The 12,496-nt window shown below is 40.2% G+C and overlaps 1 protein-coding gene across 6 annotated transcripts in view; it reads right to left on the bottom strand.

Moving 5' to 3' along the window:
- BLM (BLM RecQ like helicase) overlaps nt 1-12,496 on the bottom strand; it is a 97,983-nt gene that overhangs the window by 8,552 nt on the left and 76,935 nt on the right. For all 6 annotated transcript variants that reach the window (XM_008512643.2, XM_070571052.1, XM_070571060.1 and 3 more), the window contains 3 exons: nt 11,326-11,516; nt 7,456-7,603; nt 269-468 (listed from right to left, as the gene is read on the bottom strand). In XM_008512643.2, the coding sequence (XP_008510865.2) occupies nt 269-468; nt 7,456-7,603; nt 11,326-11,516 (539 nt within the window). The remainder of the gene's footprint in view (nt 1-268; nt 469-7,455; nt 7,604-11,325; nt 11,517-12,496) is intronic.

Raw genomic sequence — 12,496 nt, 5'->3', positions numbered from 1 at the left:
AGCTTCTCGATCAATGTTTCTTTAATGAACGGATGATGATTTAGTGATCTGATAACCCATTAAATTCATTTGGACAGGTATTACATTACTTGGGTTCAATTTTAAGATCTCTTTCCAAATCAGGAGGAACAGAGTATTGTTCATGTAGGACAGTATATACAAATTCAGTATCCATAAGCTTTGGGAAAGACTCTTTAATTTGCAGTAATATATTTCTGTCCATTCATTGCGAGATAATAAAATAAAATAAACAGTTAAAATACCGTACCTTTAAATGCCCATTTAGGACAGTTTGGGCTTTATTTCCAGGCATCACATAGGCAATCGGTTGGTCATTGGCATTGATATACAAATCTTCATCCAAGATCTTGTCCAGTATCAGCTTTTTGAAAAGTCTTTCGGCGTTGTGTCGGGAATAAGCAGACCCCTTTGCAAATATCCCCGACTGGATTTTCGCACTCTTGCTCCCTGGTCAGAAGGCACAAGAAGGTAGATTAGTAAATGCAGGTGCATCATAACTGTCGTACAGTAGAGGCTGAAAGTCGTTTACGGACAGGTCTGGATAAATGGAATAGACAATCTATTCCGCAGGAAGACCCCCGGCACCAAGAGATACTCATTTCCATAAAATGAGAACATTTTAGTAGAACTGTAAAATTTTGATGGTTGTACGCACTTTCCCTCATCTTTTTATAACACACATTGACCAAAAATAGCAGCAAAATAAAGTTTATCATTTCAGGTTGTTGCATTTACAACGTATAAAATTATATTACAGCAAAGAAATCACGGAAAAAGTTCATACAAACCTTAACAGCTTCATATCAATGTGCTACATTAGGATAACTGTGTATTACTGATCTAGCTACAAAAAATTTTTGACAATCAATTTTATAAATACTATCTCTGGTCCTGTATTGAAATTGCTACCTATTTACAATCCAAGTATTTAGCGCAATACTTCCTGTCGCCCTTACAAATGAAGCCTATACAGACGCCGAGGCAAAAGCACGATACTCCACAAGCCTGCGCGCACCGCCCCCCTCCTCCTGCTGACTGAGGGCCCCACAGCGCACTGCATCCTGGACTCACATCCAGGCCACTGTGATTACGAATCGTAATACATCTTCATTGTAAACACGATTTTATTGTAACAATCTACTTCAGAAGCCTTGTGACACTGATTATAATCAATTAACAGTTACTTGGTAAAGCTTTAGCTCTATTTTAAGAGTTCCAAATAATGACGTTATTGTAAATTCCACATGGCTTCTGGTCAGATATGCTGAATGATTCAAGGTTTTCTTTCTTCAAGTGATTTGTGTCCCTGAAACGTGACATTACAGGATCAGGACCACTGCTTCGGTAAGGTGGGCTGGGTGACGTGGACCAGGCTGAGGGCTGAGGGCAACTAAGAAAACTGGGTGAGACATAAACGATTTTCTTAAAAACATATAAGAGCTAACGAGAAACTGAAGAATGTGTCAGACAATGTTTGATTCAGTCATCTTTCTAGGAATCTACAGGAAAGGTGCAATGAGAGATGTAGTCGAAGGTGTATTTAAAAGGTGGTTAGCATACCATTATTTACAACAGAAAAATGTTCTCAGTAAGACTCCGTAAATACATTTCATCAATACGATAAGATATAAATTATTCAAAACTACTTTAGAAGAATAAAAGATTAAGAAAATGCTTTTATCTTGTTATATAAAAATGATATAAATTATATATACAATAGGATAAATATGTGACTGAGCAAACACATTAAAATATTAGCATTTTTTTCTGGAGGTATTTATATTTTCAGTTTTCTACATATTGCAATGCAGATTGATCATGTATCACTCTTATAATAAATTATTGGCAATGCCACGCTCCCTTCACCCCTAAAAGTCCAAACTGGGAGAAGGCAAGAATCCAGACAGGGAACACCAGCACTAAAAGCTGCTTTTGTCCTGAGGAACGAGCAGATCCTGAAGGAACAGTGAGAAACTGAGCAAACCATCTTCCCACTCCAATCTAGGCTATTCACTTTTAAAAAAATGAATTGCTTTATATATTTTTAAAATTTTTTTAAAGATTTTAAAATTTTTCCTTTTTCTCCCAAAGCCCTCCGGTACATAGTTGTATAGTTTAGTTGTAGGTCCTTCTAGTTGTGGGATGTGGGACGCCGCCTCAGCACGGCCTGATGAGCGGTGCCATGTCCGAGCCTAGGATCTGAACCAGCGAAACCCTGGGCCACCAGAACGGGGTATGCGAACTTAACCACTTAACCACGGGGCTGATCCCCTGCTTTATATATCCTTTTTCTTTTTTGTTTTGAGGAAGATCAGCCCTGAGCTAACATCCGTGCCCACCTTCCTCCACTTTATATGTGGGACGCCTACCACAGCATGGCTTGCCAAGCGGTGCCATGTCCGCACCCGGGATCCGAACCAGGTGAACCCTGGACCCCGAAGTGGAACGTGCGCACTTAACTGCTGCGCCACCCGGCTGGTCCCTATATATTCTTAATGAAAGTAATACATGCACATTCCCATGGACAACATTCCTCTGTCCCGCCCTTCCCCTCCGTAGCCTCTCTCTTCTCCAGCAACCATGTTTCAAACCCTGCTGCTTGCAGCTCTCCTGGTGGTGCCTCCACAAGGAACCCAACTCTTGGTGTCATTCCTCTAGCCAGAGTCACCACCTGACATTTATCTATTGACCTCCCACCATGAAAGATGAGGCTTTATCTCATTTATACCACCCCCTTCACCTTACCCTGCCCCAAATTTTGCTAATTATATGACAATATAGGTTCACCTATTAATTATTTTTGCAACTTTAGATAGAACTTTTGACCACCCTCCCTCCCCTCTATGTAGGAGGTTATTCTTTGATTTTTATTTATTGTACTTTTAATTTTACATCATCAAGATTAACACGCACATCCTGTCCTGTCCTCTAACCATGTTTAAGTCTAGACGTGGACTCTGTTGGAGCAAAGCAACAGTGCTTATACGATGACCAGTGTCCTTTCCTACTGGGAACGTCAGGACTCTTGTGCAACCCTGAGGATGTCTACTGCAGCCAGATAAACGGATTGTTTGTATACATTCTATCAATTACTCAAAATCGTGTAACAATTTCCTTTGCTTTATATTTGGCTTTGGTTTTCTTGTATAATCTTTCCCCTGGAGTTTCTAAGTGCCTTTCTCCTTTTTATGTTGAGAAGCAACAATGTGTGTTCTTCACTGTCATCAATAAAAAATTTCGTTTCTTACTCTTTCTCTATATTGCTCAAGACCTATTTTTCCTGACTTTCTGTTATAATGTGCACAGCCTGCTTCTTGGACCTGCTGCACAGCTATGATGGTGGCATTTCCTCTCACTGGACCCATGGATTAGTTCCTCTGTTTATTCGTATCATATGACGGACACTCACTCTCTTTGCCTCCTAGTCTCAGTGTTGCTGACATTAATCTGATGCCAGTTTGGCTTTGGTTTCTGTTTTTTCTTTCTAAAGATTTCAGGATAATCTCTCAAGGGGTCCAGAATACGCCACTGTGGCATAAAAACTATTTCGAGCAGAAGGTACATGAGTTCCTGAAATCTTTTATCTGCCAAAAGCAGAGGCGTCTAAAAGAACTCTGTCATAAATCCCCTCCCCGGAGCCTGGGAGGACGGACTCTACCATCAGAGATGAGGCGTCTCCAGCCACGCCTAAACAGACGCCATCCCCAAACGACCATACCTCCCTCCCACTTACTCTCCTAAGGGCCCATTTATCTCTACAAAAAATCACTTGTTTTCCCGTTAAGTGCCCTTTCCCCCACTCTCCTTCCCCCATTAAGATGGCATATTAGCCACAAACTCTAACTGCCCCTTTGAGTCACATTTTTCTGTGAACTCCCATACAGATGTGAATAAATCTGTCTATTCTCTTGTTAATTTGTCTTTTTTCAGTTTAATTCACAGGCCCCTAACTAATAAACCTAACAGGGCAGAGGAAAAGTCTCTCCTCCCCAGCATCTCTTTAATCTTGGTATTTTGCTTTTTTTTTAAACTTTTTATTAAGATTATGATGGTTTACAACCTTGTGAAATTTCAGTTGTATATTATTGTCAGTCATGGTGTAGGTGCACCACTTCACCCTTTGTGCCCTCCCCCCACCCCCCCTTTCCCCTGGTAACCACCGATCAGTTCTCTTTGTCTATATGTTAACTACCACCTGTGAGTGGAGTCATACAGAGTTCGTCTTTCTCTGTCTGGCTTATTTCACTTAACATAATTCCTTCAAGGTCCATCCACGTTGTTGTGAATGGGACGATTTGTCTTTTTTTATGGCTGAGTAGTATTCCATTGTATATATATATACACACCATATCTTCTTTATCCATTCATCAGTTGATGGGCATTTAGGCTGCTTCCACGTCTTGGCTGTTGTAAATAATGCTGCAATGAACACAGGGGCGCATGGGACTTTTGGAATTGTTGATTTCAAGTTCTTTGGATAGATACCCAGTAGTGGGATGGCTGGGTCATAAGGTATTTCTATTTTTAACTTTTTGAGAAATCTCCATACTGTTTTCCATAGTGGCTGCACCAGTTTGCATTCCCACCAATAGTGCATGAGGGTTCCTTTTTCTCCATAACCTCTCCAACATTCGTCACTTTTTGTTTTGGTTATTTTTGCCACTCTAACAGATGTAAGGTGATATCTCAGTGTAGTACTGATTTGCATTTCCCTGATGATTAGTGATGGTGAGCATCTTTTCATGTGCCTATTGGCCATCCGTATATCTTCTTTGGAGAAATGTCTGTTCATGTCCCCTGCCCATTTTTTGATCGGGTTGTTTGATTTTTTCCTGTTGAGCTGTGTGAGTTCTTTATATATTATGGAGATTAACCCTTTGTCGGATAAATAACTTGTAAATATTTTTTCCCAATTAGTGGGTTGTTTTTTTGTTTCAATCCTGTTTTCCCTTGCATTAAAGAAGCTCTTTAGTCTGATGAAGTCCCATTTGTTTATTCTTTCTATCGCTTCCCTCTCTGAGAAGTTATGGTGTCCGAAAAGATCCTTTTGAAACTGATGTCAAAGAGTGTACTGCCTGTATTCTCTTCTAGAAGACTTATTGTTTCAGGCCTAATCTTTAGGTCTTTGATCCATTTTGAGTTTATCTTGGTGAATGGTGAAAAAGAATGGTCAATTTTCATTCTTTTACATGTGGCTGTCCAGTTTTCCCAGCACCATTTGTTGAAGAGACTTTCTCTTCTCCATTGTAGGCCCTCAGCTCCTTTGTCAAAGATTAGCTGTCCATAGATGTGTGGTTTTATTTCTGGGCTTTCAATTCTGTTCCATTGATCTGTGCACCTGTTTTTGTACCAGTACCATGCTGTTTTGATTACTGTAGCTTTGTAGTATGTGTTGAAGTCAGGGATTGTGATACCTCCCGTTTTGTTCTTCTTTCTCAGGATTGCTTTAGCAATTCGGGGTCTTGTGTTGCCCCATATGAATTTTAGGATTCTTTGTTCAATTTCTATAAAGAATGTCACTGGGATTCTGATTGGGATAGCGTTGAATCTGTAGATTGCTTTAGGTAGTATGGACATTTTAACTGTGTTTATTCTTTCAATCCATGTGCATGGAATGTCTTTCCATGTCTTTATGTTGTCATCAATTTCTTCCAGGAAAGTCTTGTAGTTTTCGTTCTATAGATCTTCCACTTCCTTGCTTAAATTTATCCCAAGGTATTTTATTCTTTTTGTTGCGATTGTGAATGGGATTGAGTTCCTGAGTTCTTTTTCTGCTGGTTCATTCTTAGCGTATAGAAATGCTCCTGATTTATGTATGTTGATTGCTCTTGGTATTCTTTTATCTCATTTTATAAAGCATCTTACTTGGCATTCACTGGGCATTTTAATCTGAAGGCTTTTTACTCTTCCACTCTGGAAAATTTTCTTCTATCATTGGTTTGATAAAACCCTCTATTTTCTATTTCAAAAATTTTGTCAGATTTTACAGCTCCTAAGAATTGATCTTCTATATTTTTCTCTCATATTTTCCATATATCTTTTTACTCAGGTCTTAGATTTACTTGACTTTATCCTCCAACCTTTCCACTAAATTTACTTTGCCAATCATTTAAAATTTTTAACAGCTCCTTCTCATTGTTTCTTTTCCATAACACTCCATTATTAAGTCTCTCTGAAAATACTAACCAGGAATCTCTGCTTACTTCTCCCCACAGCTGTTGGCTATTTTCTAAATTATTTCTATCCCTAGGGTTAAATACTCTACTTATTCGCTCTTTCTCTTGATTGTCCATTTATATTTAACCTTCAGAGATGAGGGTATACTTTTTAGGTGGATTTCCTCTGTTGTGTTATATCTAGGTCTATTTCCCCCAAATTCCTCCCCTGAAGAGGGATATTCAGTTATCAGGTGTGCTTTAGGGTAAGTGGGTAGGACCAGACTTCAAGTGGGCTGGGTGGTCCCCAAATGCCACTTAGGGGCTCTGGCCCCTAACTCAGTTGCCTTTCTATTCCTCAGGCAGTTTCCTTATTTTTGTTCTGGAATCAATTCCGGCTGGTATTTGACGCAGTTCTTTTGTGGGCAGGCTTTCTTTTAACTGCCCCCTTCTTTTGGCTCCCCTGCTTTCACTCCCATGCCCTGGACCTCTAGACTTCCAGTCTGAGGCCTAGTGATAATGGGGTTCTGCCTGGTTGATAGTCCCTCCTCTGCTATCAGTCTCTCCTACATTTATTTTGCATTGTGGTTTATTGAATTTTATTCCATTTGTCAACATGCTTCCATTCATTTCCTAAAAGATTTTTAAAACCTCTATTCTGATGATGGTCTCTCTCTGGTTCCCTACGCTGTTATGGAATGAATCCCCATTTAATTTCCTTATCATTATCCAAAAAAAGAAGACAGATACTTATGCTCAAGCTGCCATCTTGAACTGGAAGTCAGTCAATGGGTAATTCCCTAAGCAAGTTACATTCCACTCAATCAGATGAAATAGATAAGCTTTATTCTTTTCTTTTCGCTTGAGGAAGATTAGCCCTGAGCTAACATCTGCGCCAACCTTCCTCCACTTTATATGTAGGTGGCTGCCACAGCATGGCTGACAAGTGGTGTAGGTCCGTGCCTGGGATCTGAACCTGTGAACCCAGGCTGCCAAAGTGGAGCATGCCAAACTTAACCACTATGCCATGGGGCCAGCCCCTATTATTTTCTTTTTTGTATGTGAAAACTCCTCATCTAAGTGACTTATGTAAATTCTATAAAAATAATTGGTATAAATCATAAAAACTGATTTTCTTTTGTTACTCAAAAAGGTTTTATTCCGAAACCCTTAAGTTCTATAAAAAAAATAGACAAGAGAGGTTTTTTTCCATGTACTTATAAGAATTCTTTAGATGTTCGATTTCAACTGATCTAACTCAAACAACAAAACAACTTACCCAAGAAAATGTCGACCAGCATATTCATAGTAAATCTCCCAGAAGGACCTAAATGTTTTATATTTCTCATTCCATGTGATGAACTATGTTCCTGAACAAATCTCACAATATTTTTTACGTCCTCAGTCACATCTCTTGTCTTATAATCCTGTGGATAAAAAGAGATTACCTTGTGCTATAATTAAGATAATGATACCTAAATTGCTAGGGTTTAACAGTCTCCTAATAACCATTTCCATACCAAAGCCAAGACCAAAAACCAAGGAAATTTCAAATGTTCATTCTTTTCTAAGTTCTTACATTAAACTTGTGTCTAGAACAACTGGCACTCTACTCAATCTATTTCATTACCGTTTCACAGACATACTTACATGTTGTCTTTCAATTACCTGATAGCACCTGCAGGTAGGAATATCTGTCTTTTCTCCTGGAATAGTGCTGTCACTTAATGGATGGAAAACACTGTCCAACCATGCAACTTTATGAGTTCTAATCTCTTTTGGGTCTTTGGTGCCAGTCAATTCTTATGGTCTGCTGTCAGTTCCCTTTCTCATTCTCCTCAGTTGTCTCCAAACTCGTACTTTTTAAAGCCCCCATTGCTCTATGATCTTTGTGCTTTCATCTATCCTATTCTCTAAACAAGCAATACCAACCACCTGCAGTTCTCAAAAGCTGCATGCGTCTATGCCTCCATCTATGCAGTTCCTCCTACCTTCTAGTCCTGGTTCATCTACCACATTCCAACAACCTGAAGACAAATAGGTTTTCTTGTTTTATACTAATAATTGGTAGTGATTCCTAGACTCTATGTGGAATCATCATGAAAGAGTGCCACGTCACTCTCCAACACAGTTCCTGCTTTAATTCTTGGTGACTTAGGACACAGAGATGATCCTCCCACACCTTGGCCTTTGGCATCTTGATCTTCTCTGCTCCAATGGCCCTGTTGTCCACACACGTTGGCCACTCACTCCCATGGTCACACTTACTACACCTTAGCCTTACGGCAACCCCTTCGTTCTCTGATCACCATCTCCTACCTTTCCAACTTATTTCATGTAGTATCCTGACTCCAGCAACTCACCGGGACTGCCTATCCATTGACCCTCATCCTCAGATGTGCTCTAACTCAGCTTAAACCCCACAGCCAATTATTATATACACCTTCAACTCCCTTGCCCAGAAGTTACATCCTCACATTGCTTGATAAAACACATTAGATCCAGCTCTCCACCACTCCACGCCTGTACTTTTGTAGCTGAACTTGGCTGGAGAAACATACACAACCATGTTGAATGCTTTCACTCAATACACGGCCACAAACCTCCAGTGGACCCTTAACGCTGCCAGGTAGTCACCACACGTCCTTAGTCTATCACTCCCCCATTCTCTCAGAATAGGAGCCAGAAACTGTGGCCCATGAACTGTATGCCTATTCTTGTAAATCCAATTTTATTGGAATACAGCCATGGAAAAATCAATGTATTTATTGTTTATGTCTGCTTTTGGGCTAAAATAGCAGAGTTGAGTAGTTGTGGCAGAGACCGTGATTCTAAGGCCTGAAAGCCTAAAATATTTACTCTCTGGTCCTTTAAGATAAAGTTTGCTGACCCCTGTCCTAGATGACCTTCACAGGGTCTCCTTTCTCTTAATCCCCTTTTATCCTGACTGTCAGCCGACGATGACCTTGCATCGTACTTCATTGAGAAAACTGAAGCAATCAGAAGAGAGCTTTCACAAACTCCTCCACTACAGCTCTCACTAGCATCCGCCCCACAGTTTCTTGTCTTTCCTCCTGTTGTTAAAATGAACCATCTAAGCTCCCGTCTAAAGCCACTCTCTCAGCCTGTACACGAGATCCCCGGCCTACTCAAGAACACTGCTTCAGCGGTTCTCCCCTCTCTTTACACAGCCATGCTTCACCCTCTACAGGTACATGCGTATCAGCATGCAACAATGTGATTTCTTCTGTGTTTTCTTAACTCCCCTGCCAGCTACTGTTTCATTTCTCTGTTCATCCGTGAAGCAAAACTTGAAAGAGTTCTCGGTATTCACTGCCTCCAGTTTTGCCCCACGCTACTGAAACTGGTCAAGTGAAAGTCATTGTGAATCCTCCAGTGCTAAATCTGTCCTTATCAGACGCGGCTCAGCAGCAGCCTTTGACTACTTACCACTCCCTCCTCCCTGAAACACCTTCTGCACTTAGTTTCCTTGGTTTTCTTACTTCACTAGTTCTCTGTCTTGGTCTCCTTTCCTAGTTCTTCCTCTTTTCCTCAACCTCTTGATGTCCCAGGGCTCAGTCTTTGGTTTTCTCCTCTTTTGTCTAAACTTATACCCCTGAAGATTTCATCTGCTCTCATGGCTTTAAATACCATCTGTATGCCAACCACTCCCAAATTTATACGTACCACCAGTCTCTTCAGAATTCCTGACTCAAATAGACATATCTAACTCAATGCATCCCAAATTTTATTCCTGATCTTCCCTGCCAAACAGCCTTCCCCAAACATCTTGGCTGAGGATCACCCCATTCCTCCAGTTACTCAGCCCTTCAGTTATGGCTGTGGCTGGCCACTACCTTTACCCCTAGCTGACTCTCAGCCTTGCTCAGCCACATGGTTCCCTTACTATCCTTCAAATGCACAAACATACCCCCCACCGTAGGACCTTTGTTCTTAGCTTTGGACAAGAATGCCCATATCCACAGAGCTGCTCAGCTAACCTCCTTCTTCAAGTCTTTGCTCAGGTCTCAGCTTTGCAGTAAGACTTCCCTGGGCCACCTTGTCTAGGACCGCATCTTGCATCCCACCCACTACTCCTGACCCCTCATGCTGCTGTACGTTTTCCCACAGTTTTTCTCCTTTAACATGAATTTATTATGTATATTGTTTGTACGCAGCCTCATTTTGCTAGAATGCAAGCTCCACAAGACAAGGATCATTGTCTTTTGTTCAGTGATGTACCCCAGACTCCTAGACCAGTGTCTGCCACAGAGCAGGCACTCAACAAATATTTGTCAAATGAATGAACTGATTAGCAACGTCTACAGGTGGGGTGTGGTGGGTGGAGATGGCCATGAATCTGCAGACCGCGCCCCATGAGACAGTAAATCACCCTCTGCTCTGGCCGGTGTTGCATATCTCTGTACCTGCACCTATTACATGGTACCACAATTAAGTGAAGACATATTCATTTGTGAATTCCCAACACCTCGCAGAGACATTTCATATATCAATATAAACACAAATACTTTATCAAATGTGAAAATACTCTGTAAATTACCAATAAGACATAGAATTACCATGACAGGTACAATAAAGTACCTAATGATCGCATTTAACATCCTCCCAAGGTTATTTTTAGGACAGATGAAAGCAAAGTCATCCAGAAGCTCTTGCCATTATTTCTCATAGTTTTTAAAAAACCAGTTTATAGAGTACTCTAATTGATCTGAACCAAACACACAGTACACTAGTTGTTATAACTCTTTTGAAAATGAGATCTTTAAATATAATTAGAGTTGAATTTAAAATATTCTATCTGCCCATGTTGGATCTTTTGGATATTTACAGATTAACGAGATTTCTAAAATATCCTGTAATCATCAGTGCACATATATAACCTCAGTATTTTGGAGAGGTCCAGTGTATTCTTTTATAGGCTTCTAATTCTAAAGATATTCCACAGAATTACCATTAAAATGTTTCTATTCAAATTAGTATGGGGAGGCAGTCATCTTTCCCTGGTTTAATCCCTTAGGGTCCACTTACTGTAATCTAATTTGTATCTAACTTTTCTACATTGAGAAGAAAAATAATCTTCGCAATTTCCTTAATTATGTATGAAGAATTAAAAACTTCCTTATTTTACCTTTGTTTTACAGCAGTTATCACAAGAAACATCTGGGTATTTCTTACAAAAATCAGGATTAAATCCATGTTCACCAAAGTAAGCCAAAAGCTGTATTCTCCTGCATTCTGCTATATTTTCACAGTAATGTACCATACTATATAAATTATTGAAGTGAGTCTCTTTTGTATGATGGTTTCCATCTTTTTCCACTAAAAGAGATGAAGAGCACAGTAAAACATACTTATTAGAGTAGAAAGACTGAAGAGAATATCACAGAAATATTTAGAATAGATTCAGATAACTTTATATATTAAATGAAATAAAATTATTAATAGCATTATATATCAATATGACATCATTCTATATTATAATTAACTGAATATTTATGTTCATCTCTCAAGATTTTAGTTTTATAAGAACAAATGTAGATTGTCAGGAACAGGTGAAAATTTTCTGCAAATCTTCATTATTCCCAATGATGAAGAGTTGAATTATATTTACTATATTGATCAGACAAGTATGTACTGAACTGAACATCCAAAGCAAGCAGAGCACGGAACGACGGCAGTGGGCTGTGCACCTCCCTGAGAATCTAGGGTCCAGGTGGTTAAGCCGGTGGTCCTGAGGCTGTGCAAGCAGCCCCGGGTGCTGCAGTGGGCTCACAGGGGTGAGGCAGGGTATTTTACATTTAAGGGAAACACGGCAATACCTGACATCTGTTGAACACCACACAAACTACTAGTTCGAGGTAGTTCATGGTGTGCTACATTCCTTCCAATGACATCTTTGCAAGGCTGAATTTTTGGCAGTTGCTGGATGAAAACAAGGACCTCCAGAAAATCAATGTGAAAGAGGAAAGGAGGCAGGCAGTGTCCAATCTGATTGGGAGGGTTTTGTTTGTTTGTTTGATAAGATATTTGTAATTTCTCCTTTTTCTCCCAAATCCCCCCGGGTACATAGTTGCATATTTTTAGTTGTGGGTCCTTCTAGTCGTGGCATGTGGGACGCTGCCTCAGCATGGCCTGACGAGTGGTACCATGTCTGCACCAGGATTCGAACTGATGGAACCCTGGGCCGCCGAAGCACAGTGCGAGAACTTAACTGCTCGGCCATGGGGCCGGCTCCTGATTGTGAGGTTTGAGAACAACATGTACATACCTTCCATTTGTAAGCAACTGCAGTTAGTTAA

This window comes from Equus przewalskii, chromosome 1, assembly GCF_037783145.1.
Source record: "Equus przewalskii isolate Varuska chromosome 1, EquPr2, whole genome shotgun sequence".
NCBI classification, from domain to species: domain Eukaryota; kingdom Metazoa; phylum Chordata; class Mammalia; order Perissodactyla; family Equidae; genus Equus; species Equus przewalskii.
The sequence above is the reverse complement of the archived record's forward strand: the minus strand, read 5'-3'. Positions and strand labels throughout refer to the sequence as shown.